A 15,872-nucleotide genomic window follows, 5' to 3' on the forward strand; every position below is an offset into this window, starting at 1 on the left:
CCATAGCCTTATTTTGTGCTTTTCTTGAAGTTAATGTAATTCCTTTAACTTTTTAACAGGTTTGATCAAAAGTCACTTATGTGATTCAATATATTTATCCACCGTCCATCGACTGTAGCTTTTCAGTCATCTGTTGTAATATGTTTCTTACAAGATCTCTCTTTCCCTCTTTATTTTGACTGCATTTTTTTTAAATTAGTGATCGAAAAAATACAATACTTAGTCTGATGTATAGAAAATCCATCTACTGTAGCATTCAGTCATCTCTTGTAATATGTTATTTACAAGATCTCTCTTTTCCTCTTTATTTCGGACTGCATTTTTTTTTTTTTACTAGTGATAGAAAAAATACAATACTATGATTCTGATGTATAGAAAATCCATATTTTGTAGCATTCAGTCATCTCTTGTAATATATTATTTACAAGACCTCTCTTTTCCTCTTTATTTTGACTGCATTTTTTTTTTTTTTACTAGTGATAGAAAAAATACAATACTATGATTCTGATGTATAAGGAAAGTGTCTGCCCTACATTCAGGTTAATTGTAAATTATCTGGCCAGCCTGGGGTAGAAGCAGATACAGAACTTTCTCTGATAACAAGAAAGTTATTCTTGCCTCCCGTTGCCTTTTGTCAGCTCATACATAATATGTGGAGCACGTCAACCATATGGAATATGATAACATAAACAGATCAGACAATTTGCGCTCTGGTTTCATATGATAAGGACTCCCCCCTCCAGCAAGTCCATAAAATTTGAATTTCATGTCCCTTCAAAGTAAGGTAGCTTTCAAAGAAGCAAAATCTAAGATATACTGGACATCCTTCATGAAGGATTTTTCCCATAAGTGTAATTACTGTGAACATTTCTGTAAATACATGGCTTTACTTGCTTTAAATGTCTGCTAAAATGTCATATGGCTAAACATGCATTATTAACCTACGTAAAATATTGTTATCATGTGAATTATATAGGTGAAAAGGCATGGTTGACATGCATAAAATATATTTTTATCATAATATTTTGTCTGCAATGCTTGAAGCTGGAAATATCATCGACCTTACAACGTATTATCTTGAAGCAAAGCATGTTCTACTGATAAACTGTGTTTCTAAACCGAAGCATTTTGTGTCTGCATGCACAGAGGAGCAAGTTTGATCTTTGCATGGTATTGCTCTGGGCATTTATGTGTAGAAAAGTCCAACTTTGGACCTTTGGTGTGAACAAGGTGCATGTGGCAGACACTAGAGAGTATCTTCTTCCTACTGATATCAAGAGCCCCCATCGCACCTTGCAAAAGTTGGATCATACAGGCTACATGTAGCTTGCGGCAAGACTTGTAAGAACTTGGAAAACATCCCAAGCTAGATTACTCCGGGGGCTCGAACAACTAGAATGGGGATGTGGGTGTCTGACCGAATTTTTGCAAACAAGTTAGTAAAATCTTTGTCGGGCCAAGAATCTCTCCCTCATCCCCCCTCCCCCACCATCCCCCCCCCCCCCACCAAAAAAAAAGGTATGGTATCCTTTGAAAGGCACTTGTACATGTACAGTAACAGTCTCGTGATCATGCAGTGAGAAGTTGACATTATTTTCTCTTTAGGGGCGGGGAGGGGCATGACTGGTTAGCTTGAAAAACACTCATCATACAGTCTTATGGACACCTCAATTTCATTGCCACCTGCAATAAAAGTTCACCTCAGTTCATGCATTGAATGATTCTGATTTAAGGAGTACTGACCATAAGATAATCCCATTCCCAGTACAATTTCAAGTGACTATTTGTGTGATCTTTATCGTAACCCTTTGCTTACGGGAGCCTGGTGGTCTCTGTGTTAAGCCTATGGGACCCATACAATTCAGTAGTCAACAGGTTAAATTTACCTCTTGGAGCTTTCTTCACACATTTTGTAAACTGATCAGTGTCTGCTAAGAGTTGGAAGGTTTTCAAACTCATATCCTTTAACATGGAGATTATGTCTCTCTTTCTCCCAGCACGTAATAAGTTTTAGAGTGAACTGAGTCGTCAATGAAATTTCAAGCGATCATTCATGACATTATTGAAGCTCTTTTACTGAACAAACAATTGAGAAATGCTTTACATTGAATTCCAAGAGAAGGTAATGAAGATAAATTGTACACATTAAGTGGAAAAGCCAGAGTGCTGTATATACTCCAATACAGTGACACTCAAATGAATGCCTTTCTGTAGATATGCAATAGGCTAAATGATTGGTTTTGATAGGTACGTGATTTGGGGCTCTGTGTATTTTTATAGAAGTGCGGAAAAGGCTTCTAGCACCCATTTTCTTGCTTTCAAAGATTCATCAACACATTTATTGGCACATCAAATTCATTGATTCCCCAAATCACACTGGAGTGCTTGCAAGCCAATAGTTCCCTGGACATATATAATCTGTCAATTTTCATCATCATCCACTATCTGTAAAGTTTGACCCCGAGACCCATTACTGCCTATTGAATATCGATCAAGCAATTTCATTGAGCTCAAGGTTGTGCCACGTACGGGATTCTCGCGTGATATAGGCCTTGCTCTATCACCTGCTTTGAATATTTAAAGCTCCACTGCACTACTTATAGCTACCTGCGCCCTCTATATAGCAAACAATGCCTAATCGGTGACCGTTGGTCCCTCCATGGTCCCCTTTTTCTTACCGGTATGTTAATTGAGAGCTTATTTGATGAGATAACCACCTGTCAGTGACCATCCAGGGAGGTCTAATCCCTCCTGGCCGAACTAGTGTAGATAAGCTTTATATAAAATTGTTTGTTTTCACCTCCTTAGAGTTGAAGGAGTTTGAATGCATGCTACAGCACAAGTTTCCTCTCTATTAGGCTAACCAACTCACTAGAAATTTGCTTAGTTTTCCAAATTTGAAGTTGCTGATTTTCATTTTTTAAGTATATGAGGTACATGTTTTGTGTGGGGGAGAAAAAAATAGTTTGATACAAGCGGGGAGGGTAGGTGTACCAACTATACCACATCTTCTTTGACATTTTGCTTTAGACAAAGTTTTTTGTTTGTTCAAGTGTTTAGATAAGAGAAAGGAAGCTTTGAGAAAATACAGAGATAAAATAGAGAATACTAAGCAAATAATTACCGTTGGTGAAGGTGATGGGACAAACTATCACTTCCGAGGCGATCTGGATGTAGCTATCTTTCCGAAGCGAAGCTGAGGAAAGATAGCTTATGCATTCTGATCGACGAGGAAGTGATAGTTTGCCATCGCCTGAAACCAAAAGGTGATTATTTGCTGTATATTCCACATCTAAAACAATTTAACTACAAAAAGAAAAGGACATGTATGCATTTACATAAAAGACAACTAGGCCCAAATTCACACCAAAAAAGTTTAAATTTAACCCAACCCCTTGAGGGTATGGTGTACAAATGTGTTTTCTTTAATTGCGCTCAATGGTAATGCGCGCTTAATTACACCTGTTTTAGTGCGCTTTTGGATAATTTTCAGTGAAAGTGCGTTGCCCTGTGTAGATAGTACCTCTATCTTCAGTGAAAGTGCGTTGCACATAGTACTACTATCTACACAGTGTAACATACTTTTTGCTTCTCCCATTAATAATGGTCGAACTATCTTTCATCACATGATTTACTTTTGACCAATCGTAGAGCAAGATTCTTAGTATGTGGAATATAATCTCAGATATAGTGTCCACGTAAAATTTGTGGTGAGAAATGGAATTTCCCCTTTATCATACCGCAACCAAAGTGATTTATGTCTGATCTTTATCATTGACAGTCTTGGTATGAACAAGATGAAGAAACCTATTAAGAAGACAGACTAGTAGAAAAGAGCGGAACAATTAAGAAAAGGGCATTTTCAATATTACTATTATCACATGGATTTTGATAAAATAGCACAAAGATGATTTTATATGCTGGTAATTTTTTATTGTAGAATTGTTTCTTGGGGTATTTCACAGATCTAAAATTTATCAAAAACACCTGTGATGGATACAAATGAAATGAAAGGAAACTTGCTAATTTAATCCCATTATTTGAAAGACTTTCCAATATGCCATTTTGATAGCTTTCCTAGCATGACATGAATGATTAATGTCCTAAAGAGCGAATATTCTTTTAGGGCATCTTGCTGAGATGGAGATAAACTTTCAAATTTGGCCCCTGGAGGAAAGTTGTCATAAATACCTGTTTTTGCTAGCGTGATGGCAATGCGCTAAAACAACAAAGTTCGTTCTAAGCCTTTTTGATCAGTATCACCTTAAAAATAATAATCAAATTTGCTGGGAAAAACAATCGTTGTATAGACTCAAATTTCATGAGGCTTGAATAACAAATAGGAAAGTATGGACCAGGAGGGAAATTAGAAGGTTTGCTATTATTTCAAGATTTTCCCCGGGGTTATGAAGATGATCAGATGCTTTAATTTACATTGGGAATATTTGAAAAACAGAAAGCCAATTTCCCATATCGAATATCAAATGCTTACCCTTTTCTTTGGGACTTTGTTATATTTTTGCGTCAGGGAATTCGGGAAATATGTATGTGCGTTTTAATCATTGATGCTTATAATCAATACCTGTAGGCAATCCATACCATTAACTCTACACTTTATCTAGTTTATACTTGCCTTTTACTAGAAGTGGGAACAATAGACACTCATTTTAAAGGGTGTTTCATGATAAACAAGTTTGATCAAAATCATGTAAATGATATGGTTACTGGTAAGGAAAAAAAATAACATCATCCCAAAATAATATATTGATCATATTTAGAATGTTGAGCACCACTGAATATCATTGTCTCCAAAATTTGATGGAAAAATCTTGTTGGTTCACTTCGTTGTCAGAGAAATTAATGATAAATAAACAAAAATATTTGTGTGACCCAGGGAAACCCCATCAGCATCAGTGCCATTCTTCCAGAGGGCCCTGCAACTATTTTACCTCAGCAATTGCCAGGTACCCATTTACACCTGGGCAAAGAGCTTCAAATATGGCTTAAATAATGTCCCGCCAAAGGACATTAATGCTGGGCTGGGATTTGAACCCCCAATTACCCTTGGATTGATAATCAAGCAAATGAACCACCTTACCACGACACCTCCACAATAGACATGGTGTTAGAATAGCTTTATTAAGCGACTTACTAGCTTATTGTAGCCATAGGGAATCCACCAAGTCTCACCATGGTTGTTTCATATTCATCAATAATCGTCCGCCCCTGCACCAGGGGGCTACTTCGTAAAACCTGGATGTTTTTTAGCATGTTTGATAACATTTGAAACTGGTATTAAGCAACAACAAACAAATTAGAGCATTGACAGAGAAGGAGAAAAAAATTATGATTGTGCTTGAAAGAGACTTTATTTATAACTCATTGACTACTAGATTCTTTTTTTTTCTATAGGCTTTAAAATAGGACTCCCCCAGTTTTTATAGGCAATGTTTTAATTTTCAAAATTTATGATTTGAGTGTGGAAAACTCAGCAGACATGTGAATGCATATTCTTTCCTTTGATCTCACTTGTTTGTTGTTTTGTTTTGTTTGTTTTGGGGGTTAAATTTCTTATACCCGACGTGGCGTAATTAGGTCAGCCATGATGAGATGCGCTTACCGACTTACGGCTACGAAGAAAAAGCAAGCTGGTTAACAAAGCCATCCTCCAAAAGCAAGTCTATTGTGCTTTACAAGAAAGTAAACTGGCAAGACTCCTGCAGATTATACAGAGCTAATTAGTATGCATGACAACCTGGAAACCCACACAAGCTATGATTGGGAAAAATGTAAATTACAGTTTCTGTTTATATGAATCATATTGTTGGAAAGCGTATCTATTTACAGGATTTGTTTTCAACGTTAGGTGACCTTTTTTGTATTGCCATTTCATCTCCTTTCCCACCCTTGTCCCCATCTTCTGCTATTACGAATGACTCTATTCTCATCCTCGATCCTCATGTTATACCTCGGGCATATTTTCCTACCTTATGGCGTCTCCAAACTGGATTTTCCTTTTTGTTATGATAGTGGATAGGGTTTACACCCTAGTTGCAGAACCTGATCGCCGTAGCCGCGCATCGTGCATGCAGAACCGATGTCGCGGGGTCGGGGATGCAGGATGCGTAGGATGGGACGTGTAAGGCACACCCGTCCGATGTGGGTTAATGATAGAAATTTTATGCAGAGCCAGACCTGGAGCCGAAACCAAGCAGTCCAAAATATCATAGAGGGCAGGACGAGAACAAGGCGTTGGGGTCGTGCACCCCTCAAGAAATCTCTTGGTAGAAAGTGCATGGTGTTTTGATGTTTAGGAAGGCTGATCTGTGGTATTCATCAGCATATCCTTTGCATTATACATGAGGATGGCTTATCATGTGAATTCAGAGATTTACAATCAGTACTGGCCTAAAGAATTCCATTCAACATGAGAACTCTTTCTTATGTTGTATAGAAAAAAAATGAGAATTTCCTCTGGGGCGATCAATATATTTTTATCATTTTTCACGAGATGTCTTTTTAAACTCTCTGTATTACTATTTGGTTTTTGTAATTCTGTTTTCCATAAGTCTGGAAGATGGAGTAAGGAGCGTTGTAGCATGAAAAGGAATGACTCATGTGCGAATCTATTCATAAAAGATCATTCAAAGCTCAGTTTAACTAAGTGAATGGTAATAAAGATATCAAATTAAAGCCAACAGTTATGGAGAAGCGGACACTGACTGTGTGCCCCATAACTAAAAGGACATACCTTTCCATCAACTTTATATTCTTAAAGCTTTCAATAGTGTAGGCTGTTTAAAGTTTTAAACTGCCAAACTCTGACATTATATCTTAAATTTCTGACTTAAGAAAGTATATCTCCCTTTTTAAAAATACAACACAGCGTGATAAATTTTGGAGTTGGATATGTTGGAACAATGTTCATGTCAAGGTTAACTATGGAAAGGGCACAATGGTCGACACTTTGTCTTTAAAAAAATGGTATTGTGACTGATACTGTACATGACTGTATTCTTGGTGGCATAAGAAGTGTTAATAGTAAATAAAGGATGCATGTGAATTAAATTCATTGGAACACAATTATCCAAGTTACTCACCACACAAGAACCAAAAGAGGTGAAGATAGAAGAGGATTCACAAAGATAGGGAGTAGTTTGGGGAGATTGAATGAAAATAAATAAGACAGAGATAACCCATTGATAAATGGTACTTGAGAATTTCATACTTGTTTGTATGACCAAAAAAAATGTGTTTTTAAATAAATTGTAATTAGACCATAATCGATTGGTTAATGCAGAAAAATTGCGGATTCAAAAACAAAGGGAGCAAAGTGTCTATAAATGAAAATACAAAGTATGAAAGTTCACATTGCAATGAAGCGGTTTTAGCATTACTGATGGTTGACATCCAGTTGCTTGCTCATAAATAAGAATTACAGTACGCATGAACCAATTTCAGGACTTTAGCAACAAAAAAAGAGGCCAGGTCTGTTTACATATACTTGAAGTGTGCATGCCTGTAGTGTTTTGTACGAGGAATTTGGGAATGTGATGTCCTGAAGACTTGGAAGTGTTAGTCTTCTTTAGTTTTTTGTTACACCCTTAGGCAGTTTAAAGGGACTTGGTAACATTGTTCAGATGAGAGAAAGTGGTACTAAGGTAGTGACTTTAACGCTAGATGTACAACTAAAGATAATCTGAAAATTTGAGTGAAAACGGACCGTTATTAATGGTACAAATTGGGAAAAACTGATCTGATCGATTCCTTAATTCTCCTAACTATATTATTACAATTTAATTACATTTTAGGTGAATGGAAATCTCACAAAGCAATAAAATGGCTCTACATTCCATTCCAGACATTTAAGTGTTGACAGATTGTTTATAGCCTGTTTTATGTCTTTTTTTTTCATGGAAAAACGGTTGGGGAAAATTAAAAAATGGTTGGGAGAATTTACTGTTAATCACTGTTAGGATACTAGAGGGTGTCGTACATCAACGCCTTCAAAGAAAACCATAGATATCTTTGTGGTTTGAGAATTTTTTTCCGGATTTATTGCATGTCAGAGGGTTAGTACAGTAGAAGGAATATAGTATGTAACATTTCATACAAAAATTAAGCAATTTTTGTCATCAACCTTCAACAATGTTACCAAGTCACTTTAAAGTTATATCGTCTGTATAAGACAATGTGAGAACATTAGTCAAGCATATATTTTGACTTAATTGTGCTGTTTAACATGGTTATTAGCAGTGATTGCTATGCTTTCATTAGGCCGGATGAGACTTAAGCAAGATTGTACCTTGGCGATTCACACAAGTGTTAAACGCCTGATATATCAGGAGGAATCAAAGCTGATGAAGAGTCCCTCGAGTCTGTTAGCATTCCTTGGACTAAAATTGGGCCATGAAGTGCTTGCATAGTATAGATGATCACAATGCCTCGGTCATAACGCCCCGATCCCTTCCGTAAATGGGCTGTTTACCAAACCTCTCCTTTTATTTCTCACATCAGAGAGGACCAATTAATCTCATACCCCTTTCATACTGCTCCCACATTTTAAACCCCCTTTTTTGAAGCTCCATAAGAAACTCTGTAACTTAGACCGGCCTATGTGGTTTATACTGCGCCCAAAATGTAAACTGCATCTGAAGTGCCCTAATTACTTAGACCAGACCACAAGAAAGTCATTTTATGCTTTATTATGCTTCTTTTTTTAAATCTCATGGTGCATGTGAGACTGATGCAGTTACCACGTGATCACATGCCATGAATGGCAACATATGTACTGAACCTGGAATTTCAATTTTCTGTTTAGTGGCGACTGAATCTAGAGCTTCCTATAACATTCTTTATACTTGTGCTGAACTAATGTAAAGTGGCCCTGAATCACCTTCAACACCTTTAGGCCATCCTAATTTTTGTTGTTACCCTGTTATAGTCGGATTATGGTGCTTCAGGCTGCCTCTGAAGCACCTTAAAGGCCCACTGCACTACTTGTAGCTACTTGCGCCCTCTATATAACAAACCATGCTTAATCGGTGACTATTGGTCCCCCATGATCCTCTTTTTCTTATGTTAACTGAGAGCTGAGTTGATGAGATAACCACCTGTCCAGTGACCTTGCAGGGCAGTATAATCCCTCCTGTAAACTACGGCAGATAAGCTTTAACTCCCAGTATGAAAGGGGTATCTATCTCACAGCTAAGGTACCGCTGATGATGCAGTCTCACAAACTGACTACCGGTAAGAAGAAAAGAAGGGGTGAGGATAGTGAGTTCCCAGAAAGCCCAAGTTGTTGTTGCCGTCTTCTGGGGTCACTTGCAGGGGACGGAACTCTAGTGCCATTCATGCCCCTTCAAATGGCTGCTTGAGAAAGTTTGAGACTCGTCATATGATAGTTTCTCCTCCTGAAGGAATATTTGGCAAGGCTGTGGCATCAAGAGTGGGATTGGGAGGAGCATTATGATTCCTCTATTACATCAGATACCTGCTATAAGAGGGAGAGTGGCAAAACTATTGATGTGAACTGATGGTGGCAGGTATCTGACTATAACTGAACTTGAAATGAACTTGACATGAACTTTTAAAGTGATTTTAAATGATTGTCAAAGTCAAATTTTGTCATATTTTTAATTGTCTTCCTCCTTTGTCAAGTTTTGCTTCTCTGAAAGGGAGCTTAAACATTGACGTCTTTTGAACATTCTTGGAGTGAATCACCTTCTTAGTAGTATCTTGTATCCAACAAGCATGTCACATGTAAGCAATCTTGAGGAGAGGTTATGTTAACCTGAAAAACATGTTTTACAAATGCCATTTTATGTGACAAAATTTTCAAACATACTGCCCCTTCCTTTTTTTTAAATCATGATGCAAACAATTATTTTGTCATATCTCACTCTATAACTTAGTTACCCCTTTTTTATTTCCAAGAAGAAAGATATGCCTTTGTTTGTAAGAAATGTTATATATGATATTCAAATTGGGACATCTTGAACGGTTACCAATGATTGCATCAGAAATGAGTAATTTGATAGAGTCAAAAGAAAGATTTCTGCGAACTGATATTCATTTTCCTGACAGCAAATCAAATTGTTGATTTTATAAAATATAAGAGGGTTTTTTCCCCTGCAAATGGTAATGTAATTCAAGTTATTTGTACTCTAACCAGATCTTTGCATTACCTTGAAATGTCCATTTGTCCATTTGGAATTGTTTTTGGAAAGGAAGGTCCACTCAAGAAGTTTCTGTCTGGAATACTTGATAGCTTTTTCTTATTTTGACATGGTAAACATCCTATGCTTTCAACTTCAGCCATGCATATGAAAACACAATAGAATAGTACTGGAAAACATGATGAACCCAAGCACATAGTGTGAAAGCTTGAAATGATAGCCATGGAAGGGAAGTTGATTGTTGTCAAAAAGCTCCTCAGGACATGGAAGATAACATCCTATGATGGATCACAAAGAACTAAGTGTATTTGTGTAACTATCATTTTACAGTGTGTATCAAAAACATATAAACCCAACTTTGGTATGTTATTAACAAAATCAATGTGACTTTGATATCGATTTCATTGTAAAAAGGGGCTTGTTTTCTGTTTGATGATAACATATTCACAATATTTCTGCGCATGATGACTAAGCAGCAAGGATTTGTAAAAGTGCCATCAGAATCTCCTCGTCCCAAGTTTGTGCTGATGCACCGAATGTAGGTCAGGTCATATGCTTGTGTAAATTTTGTTTTGAAATCCTTTTAAACATTGAATTCTGCTTTATGATTTAGTGGTTCGTTGTTTAAAGTGATGACATTTTGGTTGTACTAATGTGCTTTTTCTATAGTCTAAGTTGACATTGTCACCTTTACTACGAACATACAAAAAGGTAATTGCGAATAAGTCAGGTATTGTTTTTTAACTGAAATAACTACACATAAGGGGTTGACCCACATTCATTGCTTCAGCCCCAACCTTGGTACACAAGGGTTTTGACAATATTTTATGAAAAGGCTGCTGCTATGTCATCGATGTCAGTGAAGGTACTATGGATAAGGTATCATTAGTCAGAAAATTAGTTAATCTTTATAAAATATAATTTATGTCAAAGTCACACAGGTTATAACATTTAGATGGTGATCCACCAAATCAATTTTTTTTCTTGGTCCACACTATACCATGCCTCAAGGAGCATCTAAAATAAAAAGAAAGAAAAAATGGCTGTTCCCCATGTGATTTTTAGATAAGAGTTGAGACAAAAGAAATTATTAGCTTTACCCATTATTAGATAATACTTTCCTACTGACATCAATATTTCCACAGATTGTTCTTCGATATCCAACCCCATCGGTTAACATTTAAGTAACAAATTTAAGATGCTGAATGAGCATTTTTAGCAAGAATTTTTTTCATGAAGTATTACTTGCACAACATATTACTAACTTCAATGATATTTTGTACATACTTGAGTTTTTCAAATAAAGTATTGCAAATTAAATATTTCATTACAAAGTGATCCAAGTTCATACCTTCAGCTTATGCTTATTTTGGAACAATTTATTCATTTGAAAGTAGCAAAACTGAATAATACATTTCTTCATAATGTTCTCACCCTTTGGTTGCTCCACGTTTCAGTTCTAAAAATATCAATGCTGAAATATCAAGAGAAGATGACTCCATACCCTCAGGACTTATGGTTCTAAAACATGCCAACGGATGATACTAGTTGGCATTCTGACAGGTATGGAGCCATATGTGTGATAAATGCCACACAGATGCCCAGATCTAATGCATGGAATTTTCAGAAGATAGATCCTTGGATTAAGCTTAATGTTATTTGAATCCCGGCTTCCTGATATGAGGATATCTATCTGTGATCAACTGAGCTTTATGGCTGTTCATATCAGGAACATCAACTGTTCATGCATGCCATACATATTCCTGTCTTTAATTCTGCTCTTGTCATGGATGCATAATCGACTACAGGGCCATTTTCTGCTTTTGTTATATGTCCCTTCGAATTACGGGAAGAATGCTAATACGTCAAATGCAACTTGAATATCTGCTCACCAGAGTTGTGAGAGCTACTGCCCATAGGCACCTCCTACGAAGGTCTTGTGTGTCCTTTATGGTCACAGGATATTCATCCTTCATCTTCCATTCAGAAAAGAGGGCAAGGGCATTCTTTCAATTTAAGAATCAAACAAGAGGTGGAATAAAATGATCAGACACTTCAGAGATTCATGTGTCCCTCCAAGTAAAGATCAAGGCAACCCATCAATTAATAAATGCATTAAAAGGTGTCAGAACCATGCCTAAGTTCTTTGTGTTGCCAACTTTGGGGAAGTCTCGAGTGTCAAAAGCCCCATCCATTAAAAGAAACATACGTCTTTCGTCTTTTATTCAGAAGTGGAGAACAAGGTTTTTTTGTTATAAAGGACTGCAAAAATGGAATGAAATGTTCAAACAGGTTTTACTTTGTCCCTCAGAATTAAAGAAAGAAGGGTAACACCAAAACATTAGCATAAATGTATGTGCAACAAGACTTGTGAATTATTCTTCACAGGAATTTAAAAAGAGCCCTCAAAGGTGGACTGTTTTGTGCAACATAATAAAACCTTTTTAACTCTATTCCTTCAAATTCAAGGATGAAAGGCAACACATCAATATTGAAAATGAGTGAAAGTGCAACAAGATTTGTCACTTATTCAACGACTTCCCATGGGCCTCTTCTCAATTTGTTATACAGTACAGTAAAAGAGAATATTCTCTTTTCCTATAAAAGTACCCACAAAAGTGAAAACCAAAAAGCCTTTTAAAATCTGTCCCTTATGATTAGAAAAGGAAGGGTAGTACCTCATATTCACCATGAATCTATGTTCTCCAAGATTTGTCAGTTATGCAACAACTACACTTTAGCTTCTTGTAAACTATTCTTGAAGTCCCTTTGCAGTGAAAAGAGTATTTAATTTTGTCTTTCGTGTACAAAAGACCTCAGTCGTTTCCAACATGAGTCACACATGCAAACGTAGGATTAAATGACTGAACAAATGTGTTCATGCTTATCTGGCACTATAAACCCTTTTGTTTTGAGAGCCTTTTTTGTTTGGTATGCAGAAAAATATTTTGAAGCAAAATACGGCATTTTGTAATAGATTCCATTAACTTTTGAATAATGCTTAAATGGATCTTGCATTTTAGTTGTTAATTATTTCCTTTAAATTGGTGGGTACATAGCCTGAGATTACTTTGGAGAAACTCATCAGAAAAACATGTCAAATGAAAATTAAATTGCTTTCCAAAATATTCATTACTCAGAATACTATCTGAATTGCCCCAATTTATTTAAACTTCTACTTTCAAAATATCTTGAACTTTCAGATTAGGTGAGTTGATTGATTACAGTAAGTGGTTTTGGGATCATTTTTTTTTTTTTAGATATCTGCTTCAACCGTGGACTGATAAGTCTATTCTTCAGCAGTCAAATGTATATCTATTATCAAAAATTCAACTGCTCTTTTATTGCTGGAAAAGCAATTTTGTAATAGGAAATGTTTTCTATTACTTCTGTCATTTTTGAAAAATGTATGTTTTTATCATTTCATGTAATTTCAATAAAAAAATGTCAAACTCATAAGTCCTGACTATCAAATAGTCAGAAATCTTGAAGATAGTACTTTCTATGTTATTCAATAAAATGAGAGTTACTCCTCGCCATGAAACATAACATCAATTTGCCCAGTCTTAATGAAGTCATACATTCAGGCACTTTGAATCTTATATCATTAGTCATAGGCCTAAGTAATTTCCTGTGAATTTGGAGCTGATTAGCCAGCAACTTGGCACATGGTATAATGATGGACTTCTTAAAGTTCATAGGGTGGCAAGGTGGGCCAGATATAAATATGATATTGTATAGTGGATTACAGAATATAACAATTGTTTGTGCAAAATAAAGGCCATTCCTGTGAGCTTCTCCCCATGATTGATGCATTATCAATAATATAAATATGGAGGGAAACAAATTAGTAAAAGGGGGAATAGAGAGAGAGAGAAAAAAAGGAAAGGGGGGGTGTAAATCAAGATTCACAGATGTATGTGGTAGTTAAATTTCAATTTGATGTATGAAGATAAAAAAGAAGATGCACATTTGAATATTGGGTGGCCAACTTGAGATATATTATAGAATGAGAAGACTCGCAAGGTTTTTGGACAATATGATTAAGAATGTGAGATCAGCGAGCTGGTTAGGGTAGGGATTGTGATTGTATTTTTAGGATAGGTTTCAAGCTAGTGGTAGGTATAATGTTGGAACCAGAATTGAATTTATGTGTCTGTGTTTTTACTTTTACTTTTCACTTGGTGTATAACCTGAGCTCGAGACCCTTACCATCCCACCCGATCTTCTGTAACTGCACATTACATTTAATGTCTCTCTGCTTTTATTCTTGTTTGTTCCTATGCACAGGCCAAACCATCTGCTCGAGGGTCAGCTACAGCTTCACTTAAGGATCTGGACAAACTTAACATGGATGTACCAACAAAGGAATAATGTTGACCTTCCCTTATGATGTGGTCAAACTCAACATGAATATACCACCAGGGGGGTGTTTCACAAAGACTAAAATCTACTTTACGTTGGACTTAACTATGGCAGGCCGTTCATGCCACTGTTTGTTCTTGCCATTATAATCTTTAGATAATATTTTTTCCTTTACTAATGAAGGATAACGTAAATTTTGTAGATTTGTGACTATGATTTGTACGTCCCTTGAGAGACCTATGCCAGTAAATGGTGAGAGCAAACAGTGGCATGAACGGCCTTCCATAGTTAAGTCCAACTTAAAGTCGATCTTATTATTTGTGAAACACCCCCCAGAAGAGTAATGTTCACCCAACCGAAGCATACTTATGATCTTCCTATTCAATCCAAACATCATTGTCAGTAAGATCAAATTGCCGGAGAGCAACCTTATTTATTATGCACTGTCATCATTTACTGGGCTTAGAATTACAGAAATGTATTTTTTCATTCAATGAAAGAAAATCATGCTTATGATAACACTGAATTGAATTGGAAATTGTTGAAGTGAAGAGTGAAGTTGTATGCCTCTAATTATTTAAGTTGTTAACAAAATTACATCCCATCCACTTTTTTAAGGTGTGTTTTGTAATTTACAGTTTGGAAATCAATCATTTGATTTTATGGTCAACCCTATACAAGCAATTTAATTCATTAATTGTGAATGTGAGCCACTTGCATTTCCTCCACAGACCTTTTTTTTAAACAATTTTTTTTTTTTAATGAAGAGTGTTGGGACATGAACATTCTTTTCACAAAACCCTGTGTTGAATTATTGTGAGTGAGATTTTATACTGGCAAAATGATTAATGAAATGCCATATGACAGATAGTTTACATCATTGTGCATTATCACTAATAATAGAAATGTCATTATCAATGCAACACAATTAACTTCTGTAAATGTGTGTAGACATTCAAAATTACACAATTTGTTTTATTTGGAATGAACTCTCATCGTGTGTGATGTAAAGAATAAACACTTAATAATTATGTGTTTGATTTTTTGTTAAAACAAATAAATTCAAAATTAATTTTGAGCTGTGGATTCGTTAGTCAAAGCTATCTCATTTGGTCTCTTTGGCCTCTATTAAGGTTGTGTTGATTGTGAACTCTGGTTGTGCGTGACATGTGAAGCATTAATATAATCAGTTTTGATCATTTAATATTTGATGAAAAAAAATTGTGATTTCATTTTTGTGTTGAAGTTCTGTGTGGCTACCGGTATATGGCATCCCATGAGTTCATTTAAAGGTCATGTGTCTGTTATGTTATGAGCTCTAAATGATGT

At 36.0% G+C, this 15,872-nt stretch overlaps 1 protein-coding gene across 1 annotated transcript in view; it reads left to right on the forward strand.

The window, feature by feature from the left end:
* LOC754687 (arginine-hydroxylase NDUFAF5, mitochondrial) overlaps positions 1-14,676 on the forward strand; it is an 80,045-nt gene extending 65,369 nt beyond the window's left edge. The window contains exon 12 of the mRNA XM_030999277.1: positions 14,469-14,676. Coding sequence (XP_030855137.1) covers positions 14,469-14,552 — 84 coding nt within the window. The 3' untranslated portion in view covers positions 14,553-14,676. The remainder of the gene's footprint in view (positions 1-14,468) is intronic.
* Positions 14,677-15,872: the final 1,196 nt, after the last annotated feature.

This window comes from Strongylocentrotus purpuratus, unplaced genomic scaffold (genome assembly GCF_000002235.5).
Source record: "Strongylocentrotus purpuratus isolate Spur 01 unplaced genomic scaffold, Spur_5.0 spur5_scaffold_5, whole genome shotgun sequence".
NCBI classification, from domain to species: domain Eukaryota; kingdom Metazoa; phylum Echinodermata; class Echinoidea; order Camarodonta; family Strongylocentrotidae; genus Strongylocentrotus; species Strongylocentrotus purpuratus.